The sequence below is a fragment of the Haliaeetus albicilla genome, chromosome 1 (assembly GCF_947461875.1).
Source record: "Haliaeetus albicilla chromosome 1, bHalAlb1.1, whole genome shotgun sequence".
In the NCBI taxonomy this organism is placed as follows: domain Eukaryota; kingdom Metazoa; phylum Chordata; class Aves; order Accipitriformes; family Accipitridae; genus Haliaeetus; species Haliaeetus albicilla.
Genome location: NC_091483.1, coordinates 33435070 through 33456699, shown reverse-complemented (window position 1 = coordinate 33456699; position 21630 = coordinate 33435070). Strand labels below are relative to the sequence as shown.

Below are 21630 nucleotides of genomic sequence, written 5' to 3'. Positions count from 1 at the left end.
TTTGTTTCCTCAAAATGAACAGAGAAGAGGTTACAAGGTTAGGCTTCCCAATTCCATAATGACAAATATGAAAGAATTAAATGGTAAGATTTATGATTGGAAAGAGATGATTCATATGAACATCCATATAGCAGAACCACCTATTTTTCTTAGATTGTAACCCTGCAACTTTCCCCATCTGTAAAAGATCAAGTCTAGTAATAGCTAATTATGGCTACCCACTGGAGTTAACTAGTTCTTATTAGCATTTGGATGCTTTTAATTCAAATCCTACAGGCATAATTACAATGTTATTACCAGGCAAATTAATCTTTAGTTTACCTCCATTCATTTCATGTATTTTAATATTAATAAAAAGTTCTGCAAAAAGTACATTTCCAGCATATGAAAAGAAGGTAAAGCAAATAATACACTGTTCTAAAGCAGAAGCAGCAGCCACACTCAATGGTAAATTTCCATCAGTGTCTTCTCCACCACAGATTTGGTGCTCTTTTCTCATATGTAACAAAGAAGCTTGAATGATGCTCTACGTGAAACAGGAATTCATTTTTATGCAAACTACTGAGGCTTTGTTTCATTTTCCTGCAGAGAGAAAAAAGTGCAGGCTGCTCTAAAATCTCAGGAAGGCAGTGACCAGGGCAGACACAGTAAATGCAGGTGACTTGGGTTCAAGTCCCTGTTGTGAGCATGAGGAAGCACATGTGTCTGTACCCACCTCCCCAGGGGTAACCTCAGCCACTGAGCTCATGGGTAGGCAGCAGCACAGGGTAATGGCTATTCTTCCAGCTCAATAGGATGAAAACATATTGCCCCTGTGAGGTTCTTCAAAGCTGATGAATTTTTATTCAAGAAGGTCAAGAGCTTTTTTTTTCTAATGAAATAAACACTTTAAAGTGAGAAAATAAATTGTTATAAAATCCCCAAGTGGCTTCAGTCGTAAAGAAAAAGTGGTAATCTGCCACTCAGTTACAAAGAAACAAACAAAAGATGTCTTTGCTTCATGGTCATTGCTGTTTCCCGTGGTATCTTGACATTATTAGGCTTTTTGTTTGTTTCTTTTTACAGAGGAAAATTTTATAGAGACTGTCTTCCAAATTTACAGGAAAAGAACAATATAGTTCAAGTTTCTTCTAGAAGACTTGTATACTTGAATTATTCCAATTTAAAATGTGCAATGTAGGGGGCTCTAAGTATAAAAAAAACCCAAACAAAACGACACAAACAAAACCCAACCCTTTTTATTTCTATATTATTTATGCATAGAATTTTATTTCTACTTGGCTTAGTACAGTGGTGTATCTCTCTGCATGGTAGCTCAGAAACAGGAAGAGCAGTTCTGTATTAGCACGTTTATTATGCCAACGCGTGTTTTACTAATTAGACTGTACTGTCTTCCGTACTGGCTAAACTAGGTAGGTATTTATAGGTGGTACTGTACTGTCTTAAGAGACTTAAATTTTGTAGTATCTTTGTAATTGTCCTATGACAGCATAACTGTCTTCTGATAGCTGAATTTTGTTTTAGTTATCTGTCAAAGCCTTTTTTAATTTTGCTTAAAAACTCACTAAGATAAAGATGTCTTTTCTTTTGTAATGATCGTAATGCCAGTCCAGAAATTAGATTTTCTATATGTATGCAAAGTTGGCAGAATTTAAAGATTGATATAGCTGCATAAAAACTACCAGCAAAATGTCACATTGGTTGAACAAAGGTTTGCTCTCAAATGAAAAATGCAGTTTCGTTTAAGGTCAGTAAGTAATTGGCTGTGCAGTTTGTAAGGGAGTCACACTGATTGTACGTTCTAGTTGAGTCTTTTTAGATTTTTTTTTTAATTTACTTTTCTATGACCGCCTAGCTTGAACATTGACTTGCAAAATTCAGAATTCTTTTTTTAGAGAATATAAGAAGCTGATGGAGATGTAACCACCTGAAGAGGAAAAGAAAAGCAAATATTTCATTGAAAGCATCAAAATAATGAGTAGCATGAATAGTTTCAATAAAAAATAAACATAGCCAATTATCCTTTTGGTAAGATATATATTGAAAATTACATCCTTTCATTACCCTGAAATTTCCTCATACTTATTTATATAAGTGAGAAGCATAGTGACAGTGTGAAGTATGTTCACTGTAATTCAGAATCTGCTCTTGCCTACCTGATAAGAAGGCATAAAACCTCAGTGGTTCTATACAAGAAATGGGTGTCCAAGAGCTCAGTGTACTAAATGGCAGTAAGTGAAAGAGGCTATGCCAATATTCCACAAAATTGCTCATTTAGAGAAACAAATCCATCTGTCTTTAGCAAGTGTGGTAAAGGCAGGAAACAATCTTCATGTTTTATATGTGCGAGATGTTCTGAAATATCAAAATAAATTACAGATTTGCTCACTGGTTGTGCATCATTTTGCTATTCGCTCCAGTTTTATTGAAAGGGTCAGTAATATTATGTAGTATGTTTATTGATATAAAATATTTGAAAATCTATAAGCAGCAGTAAATTACAAGTATTATATGAAGTTTAAGAGAGGACATCATGTTCTCCTCAATACCTCTTAATGATATAAGAATAAATACAGTGTATGGTACTTCTGTGGCCTCATTTTATCTAAATATGAGGGTCTTACTTTTCTGTGTTACTATTGTGGATCTAGGGAGCCTTTTGCAATAAATGGAGTTAGACTGGTATGAAAGTACTCTAAGAATTGCCAAAGAAAAGATATTATGTTTTGAGATTTCTTTTTTTTTTTTTAATTTGTTTTATTTTTTTATTTGGATGAATGTGGCCATGGTTAGAGATGTCATTAAGCATTAACACAATATTAGCGTTTACGTGGTGTTTTGTGTGATGTGAACAGGGGAGTCCTTTTTCATAGGCACCAAGCTCGGGAAACCTGTCACCTATTGCGGGTTCTTCTGGGTACCCCAGGTGAATGCTTACCTCCCTTTTGTATGTCTGAATTTCCTACCTTGAAAAAAATAAAAACAAAAATAAAAAGGGGATGGCAGAGACCTCATTATATGGAAGTATTTGGAATCCACAACTGAAAAGAACCCATATTTCAAAATATTGTACATATGGGAAGTTGGAGGGGGAAGGGGAAATAAGGCAGCAATTTGTAATCTACTAAAGTGTAACAAAATTACCAAATTCCTTATATTTAAAAATGCATGGTTGCCTCAATACTCGCAGTATTGGTCTCTTAATATCATAAAATATTATTAGTGGTCAAATAAAACTTTATGGTTCAAATAGTGAGGAAAACATTTAGATTAATCTGGGGTAAACTTTTTATTTCCAGAATATATTTGTGTGTCCTCTGCTATTCTACTAGTCTATATGCTCTTTTGACACTCTTTCCTTAGAATCTGCATTTGTCTTTATAACATATTTCCCATTTTATACAAAGGTAAAACACGGGATGCATGAAAAAAAATCTAAATTCTGTCTTATGAAGACATCTTGCTTACATCAGTTGAAGAATTTGTAGTATTTGCCCCCATTTAATAATTTTCTTAAATATCTGGCAGAGAACCAGGTAGCCTGCCACCATGAGCTTTCACGTTCTTCTCACTTAGTCTCCAAACCTGCACTAAACGGTATTTAGTGGTAACTTATTTATCACTTATTTCTGTGAGTATTTGTTATTTGCATGCATTATCTATGTGTGCAAGCATTAGTATTTTTGATCTTAAAAACTTTCCTGGAATTCCACATTATTTTTGTAATTATAACCTTAACCAGAGGTGGCTGAATCTCTTCTCCTTTCTTATTCTCTTGAGAGCATTTAATAAGATTACTTCTGTCAGTTCCTAAGTGTTTGAAAGATCTAAAAATTTATTCATTGGTTTCCTCCCTGAATCATCCCGGACAATCTAAAATTATTTTTATTCAGATCCTAAAGAAAATCTTGACTTGGCTTTAAAAATGGTAACTGGAAAACCTAAAAATATGTTTTGTCTTTTGGTTGTTCTGCAGAAGAGGTTGTTTTGTCACATTTTTCCTCACACCTGAAAGAGCTGAAGTCACTATTTTTTAAGGCTCCCCTTTCCTCCTGTCTGAAATTTTCTTGTGATTCCAGGAAGCAGGAGAAAGAGTATTTTAAAGCATAAATGTTGAATTCAGCATAAAATAATGGAAATGGTGTCACATTTTCAAGCTGATAGTAGGAGACTACAGAGGAGACTTCAGCTTGGTGGCCTGTGCTGTGTTGGAGCCAGAAGGAACTTTGCTATTTATCTCCTCCCAGGGGAGCCAGGATCTGATTTGGACTTGTCTCCTTCCATTTTGAGAAATGAGGTTTTGTGAAGGACATTATTCTCCTTATATGAAGAAATGCATTTACTGGCGTGGCAGTAAAGAAACTTTTACAAAAATGTGGCAGTTGGCAGATATTTTTACTTCCGGCCTAAATGGTTTTAACATGCTGGTTGGCAGAAAGAAACTGTGACATACCAGTGAAAAAGTGGCTGCATTTCAATTGTGAGTGAAATTATATCTTTACAAAGTTATAGATCTTACGGGTATTCTTTGACGTCAGTCAGTCTATATGTGTTACATGATTAAGGTTGTTTGCATGCAAGAGTGTGAAGGGGTTTTGCTGATTTGGTACTAGAGCAAAAAATTAGATAAGAATAAGATATTTTTCCCTGGTGATAATGAGAGTTAACAGGAGAAAATTAAATTGCTAAACTTCATGGTTACAATTTAATGTAAAAATAAAATAAGCAAGGCCAAAATACTAAAACAAACAAACAAACCCCTCACCCTGATTATAAAAGGTTTTCTTCAATTAATAAGTGGCATGATATCTTACAGAGAAATTGCAATGCTGAAAGATAATTGTTGTGTAAGGAAGCACTCTTGGCAAATAAGGTTATTGTAAAAAAAAAAAAAAAATAAATAAATGGTTTGTGTTTGTTTCCACATAAGTAGATACACCAGCAACATTGGGGAACTAGTCTGAGGAAAGAGTCTTGAAATGTCAGTTGAAGATATCCAAGAATAATAATGGAATACCGTAGAATAAGAAATCTCTTGCACCAGCTACTCATTCAAGTATGCTAAAGAAACTGCTATGAGAAATTGTCGAACTACTAACTCTTAGCTGTTATCTGTTGCTTAAATCATCTTCTTAGCAAAATGACAGATAGAAATAAGATAACATTTTTTTGTTGTTTGTTTGGGTTTTTTTAATAGTTCTTTTAATTTGACTTTGTTACCAGTTAAATTAGTAGAAACTGTTCTGGTAAATAGATTTAGTTGGCCCATAAATGAATATAATAAATGGGGAAGAGCAGACCTGACTTTCTGCAATTTTAATCACACCTCAGAATTCTGCTGGAAGAGTCATCAGCATGTGAATAAGGATGATCTGTTTTGTGTAGTTAACTCAATTTCCAAAAAGCCTTCAACAGGGCCCTTCATCAAAGGCTTTTAAAAAATAAGAGGATGAGTGGGAAAGTCTTCTTGTGGATTAATGGCAGATTAGGTGTACAGTACAAAAGATGTAAGTAAGTAGTCATTTATTAAAGGAAGAATTATACTTCCAGAAGGGTCCAGAATAATCAGAATAAAAATGGAGTATGAAATGTTACAAAAAAATCTCATCATACCAAATAATTTAAAGATGAAAGGCAGTTGAGATTCAATGTCAGCAGACACAAAGGAAGAAGAAAAGTCCTATTTTTCTAAATGAGGAAAGAGATCTCTCAGACATTGTGCATAGTTCCCTGAAAACACCAGCTTAGTACTTATCAAAATCAAAAAAAGTACATACAGTTGAGTAATTCTGAGTAGTTCTTGCAGGGGTTTTGATGAATTAGGTACAGGGACATTGTTTCCAAAGTCTGTTTATTCTGAAGTTTGTGACACCTGATTTTAGGTCTACAAAAGGGTTGGTGATTGAATTTTTTCCCTTTCTACAGAAAATGTAGAAGACATGTTTTTTTTCTATAAATCTGGGCCCCTAAGAATTATTTTGAATACTTACTTAGAAATTAATGCAAACCAAAATGTTATAATGCAATTGTGTGAATGGATGGCTAAGCCACTGCTCAGATGCTACATGGAATCCTGATTACCTGATTCGAATGACTGATACAGTGCAACTAGAAAAGGTGGATCATAGGTTTTAATCAGAGATACAGGTGGTTTATGTAAGCACGTAGACTTATAAAACCAAAACCACAGGAAAATAGGAAATAGTCCTCTCAAGACAGAAACAATGACATTGTTTGACAGCAGTTTTTAAACAAAAGGAAGGTTTGGGGGATTGGGTTTTTTTGTTTCACTTGGTTGGTTTGTTTTCTTTTCATGAACATATAATTTATTTAGAGATATTACCAAAGGAGGTGTGGTACTGTGTATGTGAATTCTGGCTCAGGAAGAGCCATAAGGAGAGAGTAAATGGAGTGGTTATATTGGGAAAAATGCATTTATATGTTAGTTACATGTTTCCACTCCTGGCTGCTGTTCATGATTTCTGCAGGTTAGATATACCTTGGGCTTTACCTGGTATGATCGTTCAGTTTCATGTTTTGCAGTTTATTGATCAAGCTGCGTTCCTTTAAACTCCATGCTTTTTATTGTCACTCCTGAAGAGAGCAAAATACAGCTGAAGAAAAAAAAAAAAATTACTCAATCTGTATTTCACAGTTAACTGACAATTGGATCACTATGAAGAAAACATCGTTTATTTAGTTCTGTATTTATAAATATCTGAAGTTAAAGTATCATAGCCTACATAGTCTCTTTAAGTGTTACCTTCGTAGTAAAGTATCAGTTGAATTCTAGTATTCATATGCATATAGCTGCCCTAAATTGTTCCAGTAAAATATTTATTGACATACTCCATGTAATTTAACTTAGATAGAACAGGGTATAGAATTGCATAAGGTTTTATGAGGATTAATCACCCTTATTTATCATTATGAGACCAGATCCTGTGCTCCCGAAACTCCATTTGATTTCATGATCAGGAAATGAAATATAGAGCTGTTCCTTCAGAAAAGTCATTTGAATGCTGTAGCTGCATTGAAAGAAGATGTACATAACAATACCTGTTTTCTGATATGACCACAGCTTCCAAAGCTGATTCAGGATTTTTTTTATTTGTTTTGTTCCTCCTGGATGGATACCCTGTCGTGAGACTCTGCTTGTGTTGAGTCAGGGTGGCCGTGGGAGATTGCTCTGAGTTGCTGTGTTATGCTTTAATGGGAATTTCTGAAGCATGGACTTGCCCTCACCCTTGTGCTGGGCTTGAGCAACAGCTGGCATGGCAGTGTGAGTTGAGAAGTTAACTGTGACCACTGCTTGCGGTCAGCGGTCTCTCTTTGGGAGCATTGTCAGGACTCCAACCAAGACTAACTGGCCTGGCAGAGCACCAAAACAACAGATGAGCCAAAAAAGCAAAATCCATGTGCTTTGCACATGTGAAGAATTGCAGCCAGCCAATTAATTTCTCTCTTGCTGTGATTGAGAGGAATTGATATGACAGATTTAAATTGATACAAGACGTAGAGTGAACACAGAAAGGGAAAATAAAACACTGGAAAGTCATACCGTGTACATACAGTAACATGGTGTAAATATGTCAGGGGACCATCTCTCAAAGATGGACCAGTGACTTCATTTTGACACCTGAAACAAATAATTCAGTCTCAGGTTCTCTCCCTCATGGTAAGATATTAAAACAATGATAATCAATAAAACTATTCGTGATCTGACAAAAGCCCATTTCTAAAAACACAGTGTGTAATATCCACAAGACTACTCACATGAGTAATCTCAAATAAGTAGATGCTCTTCCTTTTAATAAAACTGTGTGTGTCAACATGACACATGTTAACACAAGTGGGGTCTCAGTTTGTAGATAGATAATGGTGCTTCTCTACAAATTTCAAGTAAGATCCACAAAAGTACTTGGTGCTTTTCAGATGCCAGGTGGTATAAAGTGAACCATAAAAGATATCCATAACCCTGTACAGTCTAGACTCCTATGCTGCTGGCATAAAAATCCTGTACATTTTAAAATAAACTGTGTTTTCTCTGAATATTCTAGATATTTATCCAGAAATGTATTAATTTTGCTGTATAAATCTGCTGCATAATTTAGAGGAGGCTTCAAGTATTATTGCATTTATGTAGCTTTCTGGACCTGATATTCAGTTTTAAATTTCTTAGTTTGGTTTGTTACAGGGTGTTTTTTTTAAGACACTGCACCCTAAGTAATTGCTGTTTTTTACATTACCCTAAGTTGGTAAACAATCTGCTTAGCATCTGAAATTCAGCACATTTATCAAATGAGTTTTATAATATTCTAATTTTATGGTACTATTTTGGCAGCATATTCTGTTTAGAATCAAAGTAAAATTGCAATAAATTTATCTTCCATAGTACTTGGTTAGTTCTGTTTATAGCACTTTGATTACAGTAAGCACAATATGCCTATTAGTTTCGAAGTATGAAGAGGTATAAAGTAAGTTTTCAAAATGGAAATGATTATGCTTTTTGGCACTTATGCATAACCTGCTGCAGCTGTCTTCACACACGCAGTACAATTTGTCATCTTGTGACCTAATCTGATGAGAAACAGATTTGCTATTATGTTTAGCATTTTCCCAGACGGACAGAATTAAACTAAAATAGGAAAATACTAGCACTGAGACATAGCAATTGCTGTCATAGGCTATGACTGAAAATAAGTAAAAGGGTGATAATTTGAAGAAGTACAAAGAGGATAATTTAAATAGTATTCTGACTGTAAACTTGTACAATAATAACAGCAGATCCTTAGTGAATATACAGCTACATCCTGGATCTTTTTTACAATCAGAGAATATAAGTGAGGGAAACATGATGGACATTTTTCACACAGCTGCTTTTGCATTTTTGTGGAGTATACCTGGAATTTAGACTGCAAACCTTTTTGATTACCTCCATTTAATAACAGAAAGTAATTTGAAGACGTACCATTTTATTTACAGATCATCCTGTGTCTAACAGTTCTCTTTAAGAATGAGCTGTTAATTGAGTTCTCTTTTTAGCAAGTATTTCCAGAGTCTTGGACAAGCCTGTTATGAACATGCTTACGGCAAGGGAGAGCAGAATTCTTATCCTTTTTTTTCATAATGGGATCACGATCAACATTCATAAGAATAATGAGAATATCATTATAATATGTAATACTGTATGTAATATGTAGTACATATAATTTACTAAACTCATCAAAATGGCCTCAAAGCTATGGTGTATACAGGTAGCTTATGAAAACATGCATAGAACATATGATTGAATTATTTGGACTAATATTTTCATAGCATCCATGTTCTCATTGGACTGATAGCCTTGATAAAATATACTGGTATAAACTCATTTAGCAGAAAGATAAGGAATCAGAGTGTCCAAGGATATTGGTTTAGTTAATAGAAATGGTAAATGTTATCTAGCAGACTTTTAAATCTATGGTCATTTGATTGTAGTTGGCACATGAACTCAGCTATACTTATATGCCAATCTGTTTTTTCTCTTACACTCTATAAATATTATAAAGGCTGTGAAAACATGAGAAATGTTTTGCACACATGATCATACCCAGCATTGTAAATAAGCTTATTTGTTTAAACATAGGAATACATGGGTTAAGTATCTACTAGAATGTGGGTATAGTGAAAAGCCCAAATCATCAAGCCCCAAAGTGTTCAAAGTGTATATAAAAAGTCCTATTTTATGGGGGAAAATGTTTCTTCCAGCTTTGCAATTACAGTGTAGGCTTAGAATGCACTGATTGCATGCTTTGCTAAAAGCGGGCTATCCTTTTCAAGTCCCTTCCTCTTTGATGTCTGTTGTTGTGACATTTCCTTAGAAGGGAATTCTGGTTTTCAGGTAGGGGGTTTGGATTTTGGTTTTGGTTTGGGGGTCTTTTTAATACTATAAATCCCCATTGAACTGTGTCTCCTATTCTTCATTCATATTGAGAAGCTTTTCTCAATAAATTTCTTGGTCTTTCCATAGTAGCCCTGCACTGTACTACAGTTTCACAGTAGATAATGAAACATTTCAGGCCTCCTAAGGAGTAAAGGTGATCCGTTCCTGAATTCACACTATCTGATATGCATTGCTGTTTGCTCCTGGACTAATAACACAGAATTCCACCAGCTCTTGCTGCCCCTCCTACACCTTTCAATGGCATGCTACTTCTCTGGTATCCTCCACACAAGCCTTCACTGAAATATTTTGGCTCTTGCACAAAAATATGATTTTTGGAGCCTTTTCTCCTTCCCTAGCTTTTAATAGTTACTTTCTGGAAGAACTGTATTCACTGTTTTGGCAATAGATAGTTGATTCTATAACATTTTTTATTCTGTTAGTACTACATTCAGACAGAGTTATGGGATATTGAAATTACCCAAGCCTTTCTGCAGTCGACTATTTTTTTCTCTTTTATTCCTGTATGTTATTTTCTTTCTTCTATTCATGTTCTCAGTTGGTATTATAGCAGAAATGTCCTCAAAATATAATAGAAACAGAAGCACCAAGCACCATTTGTCTTTTTCCTTTTGTCTTGCGTTTGCTGAACGAATGATGCCTATGTAGATACCATGCAGCAGAATGGGATTATAAAATCCTAATTCTACACTGTGTTCAACAAGAAAAAGAGCTATCTGCTGCTTGCAAACCCAGTGTGGTGTAGAGTAGATGGAATATATACACTATGTTTATTATTCCTTCTTTTACTAAACAATAACAAAAATTTGGGAATTGCTAGCATTTCCCTTTTACTAGACAATTCTGGGTAACTTCTGCATACACATTGATGTGCCTGTACAGCAAGTTGCAAGGAAGATCCTGTCTAAGGTCACAGCAACAATGTGAAACCATGCTGACAAAAAGAACTTGGAATAACTTAACTAGAAATTGAGGTACAATAGCTAATGCCACATTGTTTTTAAAAAACTTTTTTTTTTTAAATTAAGACCTCACTTTGATAAAATAAATATTATTTAGAAGCAGATGTTTTTGCTAACAAAAATGTTCAATATGTGCTAATAACATATTCCGTGCTGAGGACTGTATTGTGGAACGTGCTAGTTTTTTACTTTCAGCTAACATTCCTAAACAGCAATCTATTAGTAGATAGTAAGAGTGAAATGCTGCGATACCATATAGCAAAGAAAAACTCCTGTGATTTTTTCCTTAAAGGATGTAGTGTAAGTTCTGGCTTTTTTCTAAGTTTGAATCTTTCAGGAGATCAGTACATAGTACTGAAGTAGTGTGTAAGCAGGTTCATTATCTCTGCCAGACATGGGGTATCTCTTTTTATTGCAGTTGTAAATGTTTGGGGGTTTATATGTGAGTATCTTGTTTCTTCTTCCAATTCTGTTAGAGCAGATGATAAGCAATATAATGACTTTGAAAGGTAATTATTATAACCTAACATTTAACTGAGGAAAATGGACTTCACACTCTTTTTTGTCTTATATTTGTGTGTTCATTTGGAGTTACAAACACATTAGTACTGACAGAGTTCACGTTTATCACACTGGTTATACCCTTTTGAACCCCCGAGCTCTTCATGTTCTAAATAATTTCTGCACTTTTATACTTGTTATCATCTGTTAGCTAGAGGTCTAATTTTTTTTATTTTTAAACTAAGTGTTGTGCAAATAAGACCATATTTCCAAAAGTTTTCTTGTTGTATGACTTGGGTTTTTGGGGAAAATAATGATACTCCAAACCAGTAAATTTCCCAAACTTCATAAATATGTCTCTGTACTAAGAAGGATGTAAAGATACAATTCTTCATTTATAGTTGTATGACCAGCTAGTTGGCTAGTTAGTTAGTTAGGCTTTTATTCTTCAACAGTTCAGTCATTTCATTGAGTTTCTCCTCTTGGATGTTTATCAGAACAACATAAAAATATATGATTGACATTTCTTCTCCAAATAAGGTGTTTAAACTTATATGGAAGGAAATTGCCTGGGGACAGCTTTCCAGCTGCCTCATGGACCTGGGTTTGGCTACAGTCCTAGCTATCAGGTTCATTTTCATGCAAGTCGAACTGAGTTACAGTCAATGGTTATATCACCAAGTGGTAACTATTTTCTTTCCTCCACCCAGTTAATATCAGAATTGCAGTTGTTTTGGCTGATGTGGGAAAAAAGATGTATGCATGGGAAGGATGCTTTACTTTTCCTGTGAATTTCTGTTGTGCTTTCTTTTTCATCCTCTCCAGGATCAAGAGCTCCACAATAATGCCTCTAAATTGATATTTCTCTAATGTTGTTTTGTATGAGTAAAATTATAACATTTCATAGCCATTCCTTAACTGAAAAGGAATGACCTGATAGGATCTTCAGTAAAAAGGCTTAAAGGATTCAGAAAACAAGGAAACGGACTTCTGTGAAGGGAGCTGTTCACATTTCTATGTAATGTCTTTGGATGCATTAATTTGTTTATGCAGCAACTTAGAATATGTTATTGAAAATACCACACATGACAAAGGAGAATTGAGTTTCATTACTTGAATGTAATTATCTCGCACTATGTGAAGCAGCCTTTTCTTGTCAAGACCAAAATAAAAGCATTAAGCCTATTATAACATCTCTTTTGATGTTTTTGTAGGATGGAATAAAAGATGAATGCTCAGTGCTGAAGCTGCAGCTGAAGGAGAGAGATGAACTCATAGCCCAACTTCGTGAGGAGCTGGTAAGCAGCAGAAGCAATTGTGATTTTGTTGTTGTTGTTGTTGTTTTTTTTTTAAGTTCATTTACCTGATAATGTCACTCAAGACCAGAAACTAAAGAAATACAGTTTCACACCCCCTACAGAATAGCTAGCCTAAGGCTATGTTAATCATTCAGATAAACACTGATAGGGACTTGTCAGCCTCTGAAGTGGCTACTATCTAGATGCACTGCTAATAGAAGTTTCTTTGAAAAGATTGTGTTGACAGTTGTCTTGCAGTATCAGAGGCAGAGAAGTAGCACAGCACTGTATGCATACGCCAGAAATCTTGAAGGGCTGTGCACATGTCCTGATGAATTGTGACTACTTCTCCTATGAGCTGCTTTTCACATCTACAAGAATGTTCAGTAGAAAATGAAATACTATTTCTCCTTAATAGATGTCTTTACTTTAAATAAAATAATAAATATTCTTACACTTGCTGAGCCTTTCCTTATCATTTGAGCTACTAATGCTTGAGTACTACCATTTTAAGGATAGACAGAATACTCTCAAGTGACTGAGTGAGGTAAAATATGTGATACAGCAATTAAAAAACGTAAACACATGAAAATGCAATTTATTGTCCTATTAAGACTGTACTAACATAATTTTAAAATTCCATTTTTGATGGAACATGATTAAAACATTTATGTCTTCAGTATTTTTAAATAAAGGAGAGAGATTTTTCTGCCTCCTCTCACAGAGAACTTAAAGACTCCGCAGAGAAATCATGTAGGGTCACCACATTCAGGAAGAAGTTTAGCACATACATTGCTTCCATGGAAGTTGCAGGTGTGCAGCCACCTAAGATTTTGTATAAGCACCCTTTGGTAGGTGGGGTTGTTTCTCTAATTAGATCTTAATTATCTGATCTAGCTCAGGGGCTTTTTGTGCCTTTCTGTCTCAGGCCTGGTGGCTAGCTCAGAACTTGGACAGAATTCAGGTCCATCCATTACTGCATGTTTTATATACTAACCAACAACACCAGTATACTTTTACACCAGCACAAATAGCTAAGTTTCAAGTTGCATGGGAAAAATGTAATGCTGCTCAAGGATGAAAGATTCCTTTGCTATATTAACATCGGCTAAATAAATACAGGTCATCAATATTCTTTGTTTCATATTTGGCTATATTAAGAAATGATGTATTATGTAATTATTATCTAAAATTAAATGACAAAATGGGACACAGGGAACATCAAGCTTCTGTACAGTCCTGGAGCATTAATTTTATATGAGTCTAGTTCAGAACATATGCTATTTAACTGGTTGACAATTTTGTCAGAGTAAAATTATCCTGTATTGATACAGTGAGCTGTAGCTCATTTGCTGTTAACTGTTGTCAAAGTTCATCTGTATATGTGTCAGTTGCAGAATAAAGTCGCACAGGGAATTTTGTTCTTGTACCTCATAATAGGCAGAAAAGTAAATCTTCCTAGGGTCTTGAAATAAGGATTTCCATATGGTTGAAAGTACATATCCTGAATTTAATCCATGATTAACTGACTTCAGTTTTGTTACTCTAGGACTTGTAAAAGAGAGTACAGGTGGGAGTCTTGAGAGCACATTTAGTAATTTGAAATTAAGTTTTGAAAGGGCTCAGTATATCTCATTTACTCCTGTTGAACTAAATAAAACTAGATTGGGAGGTGAACATGACAGAAGCTGGACTTAAGGTTATGAAACCTATTAAAAAAAAAAAAGTGTAGTGGGTGCCCACAGGACTGGAAAAAAGGATTTTTGTGCGTGAGGTGTGTAAGTACAGAGTCAGTATGCTAGTTTTGGCCATCTGTGTATTTTTTAATCTTGACTGTGTATTCTCCTGCAATACTATTTTTCTGTAAAAAGTTGGGGGTTTCGTTTGTTTAAGGGTGTGGTGGTATAAGAGCTGCCACGACTTTTAGAGCAGCTAGAATTAAAGTGACAGCCTAGTAAAAGAGCTCACTAAAAACATGGTTAGAACTTGTGCCAGAACAGTCTTCTGGAAACAAAGCAACTGTTTTGCTTTGTTAGCATCCATGGGATCACCAGACTAAAGTCTACTTATTGAAGGACCTCAGCAATCCAACAGGGGAAGCACCCACTCAGCTTAGGCTTCTCTGAAGTTAGGCAGCTATGGAGCAGCTCTTTCCAACCATGGTTTTGGTCTTAAGCATCTAAAAAACCTCAGTATACTTACAGTGAGCTCCTGTTTTTACTCTGATGCCTGTAATGAGCCTGTGTGAGGCTGAGGATGCAACTTGAAGTCCTCTGAAGAGCATCAGAGCTCCAGTCCCTCTGGCCACGACCTCTTGCACTGCACATCCAGTGTCCTCTTCATGGAGGTGCCTTGGGCCCTGCCATCACGGCGCTGCTAAATACTGCGGCCCACCAAAAGATACACCTAGGGTTCCCTCTCCAGTTTGCTCTGGGGCTTTTTGCAGGGCACCAGGCCCACAGGGGAAGGTCCCACTGCAGCTTTGCCCACCACGCTGCAGGCTAAGGAAGTCACTCCAGGTGCCAGGCAGTCGTTGCAATCCCCTTTTTTTGCATTTCTCTGCCTTCCCAATGGGAGCATCATGCTGTTTGTTCCTCATTGCTTGAGGTGCTTTAAGGAGCTGCCTGCAGTGGACTATTCAAGACAAGTAATCTCTCTTTTTAGAACTGTTAAAAATGAAGTACATTTGAAATGATTGCTAGAAAATGCTGATAAAAATGTTTTCTTCACTTATATAAAATGAGCCAAAAATTGATGAAAAACATGCTTTAATATTCTGCAAATCCTACAGTTATTTATGTGTTTGTTAGACTGTAAATATTAGGAAAGTGAATGTTTACAAAAGATAAGTAGAACAGTAATTTTTGGCTAATGAAACTGTACGCCTTTTCACTTAGATACAATATATTACAGACATAACACTTGATGGATAACTACCATTTTTTTTCTTGTATCTTAGGGCAACCCATGCTCCATTGTCATTTTGAATATGGAAATATAACAGTTGTAAATACAACCTGCCTGTCTTAAAATCATGGCATCATGATGTTAATTCGTAGATAGCACTTTAACATAAAAATCAATTTGAGTGGGAGTCAGTTTTGTACTTCCTGAGAGAAGTATATGAAAATCTGTACTTGCCTTGTGATTTTCCATTAAGTTGGATGCTTGCATGTAGATTTAAAACCCTTGGTTAATTAGTTTTTCTGCAGAACTCTGCACTTAACCTAAAGTGGACTTAGGTAAATTTTGGCTCTGAAGGAGGTTTTGTTTCTTTCTCTTGTCTAGTTTTTCTAGAGTTTTTTAGTAATCTTCCCCTCCTCTCTTTGATTATTTTATTTTATTTTCAAATACTTTTTAAAAAGTATTTCTAGCACATTTGAGTGCGTTATGAAGGAGACCTTGAACAGGGCTGAGGGTAGAAAATGTCAATGGAGTGCAAGCTGACTTTCTGTAAGCTGGTGACGCTTCAGAGCACCTGCAACTGCTCTCTCTCCTAATTGCTATCTAGCTCTTGAAGGAAGAAAAGGGTAAATCTTTGAGGAATGAAAATAGGGGTTTAGATGTTCAGCTACAAGACCCAGGTACAAAGGATAAAATGCAAGAAGCCCTCACCTACCTCTGAGCAAACAGAGAAGAACTTAGAGAAGTAGTCCGTCACCAATTTTTTTGTTTGTTCTCTTTTTCATGATAATTTTGGATTGATGCCCTTGGTCACCAGAAATGTTTCTGTCCATCTTTGGAGGAATAAATATAGGTAGACAGATCAGTACCTAAATATAGGTAGAGCAGTGGAATTAATTCCTCTATTCCCTCATTATCTTCTGAAAAATACCTGCTCCAGAAATTGGAGGAGAGTTTGGTTTTCAAGATGTCAGGTGCCTAAAACTGCTCTGAAGCTCCTTGGAAATGGTGAACCTGAGCAGGAATTTAAAATCTGGGTTCAAAGCATGGCTTTGTCTTAAAGCTGTGCTCATTCATGAAGATACCCTCTTACCCAGAAAATCAAAGAAACGAAGTGAATCCATTCTTCAGGGTTTGGTAAAAGGAGTCATTTGCTTGGTCTTGTTCTCTCTCTCTTGTTTTTTTTTTCTTCCCTAAAATAAACAAAATAAATGAAGGTCTCAGTTTTCATTTGACGCAGAAAGATGTTTGAAACCTTACCTGTCTCCTACCCAGCTCTACCTGCAACTGCATCTTAGTGTACATTTTCCAAATCAATCTTTTTCCACTGCAGTGTGAGCACTTAGAACGACTTTAAGCAGAAAATATTTTCATGGTATAGTGGCTAAAATAACTGAGTGCTGCTTACAGTAACATTTATTCTACTGCTGTCATTGGTACAGCAGCATTCACACTGAAAAATGAGCACTAATAATATTATCCTTTCAACCTTGATTTCCCTGTGTAACTTAAGTCATGTGTGTTGTCCCATCAAAATAAAAAATGTAGTGAGGCACTTCGGGTGGATTCTGAGTGAAGCTGGAGGCAAAGCTAGGTCAGGAAATGACTCCTTCTTGTAGCCCAGCTGTTGGAGATATTTCTCTGCTGTGGAGGTGGCTCTTTATCAACTGTTAGACTTTTTACATCTATGGAATATCTAGGTACAGTGCTAGCTAAGTGAGCTTTACCTCAAGCTGTAGAAATAAATGCTTTAGGACTCTGGAATCAGCTCAACAAAATATAACTGTTCTTGTTTTGTTTTGTTTTGTCTTTGCAAATTGTAAACAAGTTCTACTTCCTTGTCCAAAATATATGTTAAATGATTTGGGGGTAGGAGGCGGGGGGTGGTGTAGGAGTTTGGGGGGGTTTTGGTTGGGTTTTGTTTTGGGTTTTTTTGGGGGGGGTGTGTCTTTTTGTTTTTTTGTTTCCTAAATATAGTGTATTCCTGGAGGGCAGAATGATGGCAAACTTAGCCCTTTTCTGTAGGTTGAGTTCAATATTGGGCAATTAGGCAATTGCTGCAGTTTTGAAGTATCGTGAAGATGAGTACTTGTTATCCAGCTTTGAAGTGTAACAGAAAGCCTGAAATGCACTTGAATCCTGCCAATGAATTGTTTATGAAAGGCACTTGAGTTACGAGTAAAAATTACCTCAAAATGTAGTTATGACAATATAGATGCCTTGAATTGTACAGTTTTAAAATCACAACTTGTTTTCTTTTGATAGGCCAAGAGTGAGATTTGGAAAAATAAATCAATGAATTCATGGTGAATACCATTTTTTGAATTGTTAGGAAAAAGAGAAAATTTGATTAGTCCAGTCTATTTTCAAAATTTTTAAAAAATTGTCCTTGAAATTTTAAATAAATGAGGTAATTCTCATCTGAAAAGAATAATAGTCTTTATATTAAAAAGAAAATTAAAAAAATACTAGATTAATCTTTACACTGGTTACCCACTTGCTCTGCATTCTGCTGCTTTGTAGTACATTGGCTATTTTATGGGGGATATTACAGACCCATGGATGATTTACATAAGAACAGGCAGTTGTAAGTACTTTCAAATCCTCTTTCTTCCTCATATTTAGGAAACATTAGGAGCAGAAGAGAAATAGATTAGGTGTACTTAAACATCATTAAAGTGTCAGGCTTCTTTCCCCCTTTTTTACAGAAGAATTAATTGCACATATTCCAGAAAAGTCTTATCTGAGCTGTAATTACTCTCTGAATCAGTTCTGCAAGACAGACGTGGAGTGTGAAAGTGGCAATATCCTGTGACACACAATGGGGATTAGGCTCCGATTCCTCATCTACGCCAGTCCCTTGATGACAAGCTGCCAGTCAGATATTCCTTTAATATTCCTTAGCACTTGTGGAGGTGATTCTGCATATGAGTTTAAGTCCCTATCACAAACCATTGTCATATCATGGTGTTTGGCATAGATAAATGATTATGTCACTAGCACAGAGTAGTGTCTTACTGGTCTCACTGAGATTCTGCTCCTGAGTATTTCATTAAAATAACACTGCAGAAATTAGCAAATACAAAATTTGTCCAAAGTCTCCCTTGAGACACAGTGCTGAGGCTTACACTCCTTTAATAATAACGTACCGCATATGCTTGTCTTTGGCAGCAGTGTCACTTGTAGACTGCTTGCTTCATGAGATGCATGGCATTTTACTGATGGGTCTTTTAGTACAAGCAGGCAAATATGATCTGGCCTTACTCTGAAATCTCAGAGAGCTTCACTTTGGTTTATGTGAAAGACAAAAAGTAGGTCTCAATGTCACCATTCATTTTTTCACTTTATTTTTTGAGCCAATTTGAATTAACCAATTTTAACTCTAATGAAGATATAAAGATTGTCAACAACAGATGAATTTTAGGACAAATGGAAAAGGCAGTGTCTTGGAGGTGTGGTGGGAAGGAAGACTTTGTATGTTGCAGTTCTTCAGCTTTGTAGATGTTACATACTTTTGACTGACACATGGTTTTAGAGATTCAAATTTCTCCTTAAATGAATGGTGGTAGATTATATTTCCTATGTAGCAGCATATAGTGTAGTGTTTGTTTTATACCATGATTGTGTCAAGGTCAAACTAGAGCATTAACCTGTGTCCTTGGAGCTCTGGGGAGCTAAGCTGCTATGCCTCACCTGAGGGACTAACTGGAGCAGTCCTCACCTAAGACTTGCAAAGCGAGTTTTCATGGTGCAAAACAGGATTTGGACCAAGGCTTGCTGAATAATTGAGGCAAAGAAAAATCTATGTTGTTTTATAAGTGCTAGGAATAAAGGATATGAAGGAGGCAGCAAAGAGCTAGTGTGGGTTTTTTTATATAGTTTTGATTGCTCAAAAGCCTAGGCTTTTTAAATTCAGTTTGTGTTTTTCATATATACATATACACACATGTGCACATACATATAAATATATAGAGAGGAATATGTATATATAGATACATAGAAACATGCACACATTCACACACACACACACTGCCTCTCTTATTCAGTATGCTTCTTGGTAGTTATTTTCCACTCAAGAATTGCTAACATTTTTAAAATAAAGAACATTGTAGAAGGAAAGTTGGCTAAAAATATGGAAAGTTACTATTGCTTGACATGGCCCTATATTCCTGATATTGGATAAATTCTCAAAGAGGTACTCAAGTTTGAGCTTGCATAAAAATGACTGCTGTCAGTATCATCTAATGACATGCTATTGTGTTATATGTGTTTGTAAGAGCAAAAAGAAAAGTAACGTTGCTTGAAAACAAATACACATATGCTGGAAATCTTGTTTTGCTTCTTAAGATCGGCAGTTTAATTTGTATGACTTAACAGCTTCAGTATGTTGCTAAAGGCATCTGTGTGACATTTTTACTGTAGTCATCTGATGTGGATGAGTTTCAGATTAATAAATGCTTTATCCTCAGCTCTGCACAGCAGTGTTTAATGAATCAACTAGTACTGTTGTTTCTTCCAATAATTAATTTTCTGATTGGGGAAATATTTTTGCTTTTGAAGATGTGGAACTGTCTGTGCAGTTCACTAGGGATCTAATATAAGAATAATGTTTTGCTTGCTCCCCGCCCCCCCCCCCCGCAGTTATAATTTAGGGTCTTATCCATTCTACTTTGCTGTACCTGGGCATGATTCACAGAAAAATCTGTATGTACACACTGGTATAGCAAACATAACAAATGAAGAATCATCTGTATTTTAATAGCAAAATACCATTTTTGTTTACATTCTAGTGAAGTTCCGTAAGGGAAGTGTGTTATGCGGTTTTCAATGTCAATGAATATTTTTTCCTTCACTCACAGTATATTCCAGCATTTAAAGACATTAAATATTTCTGTCTGTAAATGAATGAAATATTTTTGTCTGTAAATAAGGCATTTTTGTCCATAAATAAGAATTTTTAGAAAGAAAAATAGTAACATTTATTTGAAAATACTTTGATGTAAGGACTGGGAAACTCTTCTTAAGACACTGAAAAGCTGAACTGCAATCTCTGTCCTTTCCTAAATAAATAACCTAACAAGAAATTAGCTGTATTAGAGTATTTGTTAGATCTCACTAGATTTCACAGAAACTGACTCCATAGATTCTCTCCAAGTTTTGTATGGGTTTTTTTACTATTCTCTTATTACATACTTTCAGTTTGTATGCAAGGAAAAAATGTTATTTGAGGTACAAGAGATTCAAGACATTTCATTTAACCTCTGTTTCAAAGACTGAGCACTTTCTCACTGAAGATACTTTTCATACTCTGGCATCATGTCGCAAATGAGTGGTTTGGACCGTTTAAAGAATCACCATCAAAGATATTAGCAAAAGTGATTTAATAGGAATTTATAAAAGCACGACTTCACAAAGCTTGATGGCAAGCTTCAGTCTATTACTCAATAGCATACAAAGAAAAAACAAGTTAGAATCAAACTAGAATTATTTATATAGAGACCAAAAATGTAAAAGAGTGAGGGAGAAACATACAAAAGAAAATTGAGTTAAAATTAATTTTTCATGATTTGTACAAAGATCAGGGGTATAGAAAGGTAGGGGAGACCCTCCCATTGAGTCACAAGGTTCAGAGAAGACTCCCTTCCTTTCTAAACTCCTGTTAGAGCTTAGGTGTGGCTGGATCTACTCCTAGTCCCAGACTTAGCCAACAGTTTATGTCTAATGGATTATGTGTGTAGCAGCAGTCTGAGGTTCATTTACAGTTTGAGGTAAATAACAAGATTTAGTAACACTTAATCACTGATTAATTTAACATTTACAAAGCCATTCAAAAGAATATACCTAGGTTAATTCACACACGCATACACAAATACAAATAGAGATATATAAATAAGCAGAGGTATACCTATTAAAAATTCCCCTCAAGTTCAGTGAAAATATTCACATCAAATGCCTCAGCATTTCTCAACAGGCAAAGGGTTGACCCTCAAGGAGTAAAGGGTATCAGCACAGGTCCTGC

General features: G+C 35.5%; 1 protein-coding gene across 10 annotated transcripts in view; it reads left to right on the top strand.

Annotated features, from left to right (window-relative positions):
* CCSER1 (coiled-coil serine rich protein 1) overlaps nucleotides 1–21630 on the top strand; it is a 723849-nt gene that overhangs the window by 380855 nt on the left and 321364 nt on the right. For all 10 annotated transcript variants that reach the window (XM_069784531.1, XM_069784559.1, XM_069784615.1 and 7 more), the window contains exon 8: nucleotides 12624–12707. In XM_069784531.1, the coding sequence (XP_069640632.1) occupies nucleotides 12624–12707 (84 nt within the window). The remainder of the gene's footprint in view (nucleotides 1–12623; nucleotides 12708–21630) is intronic.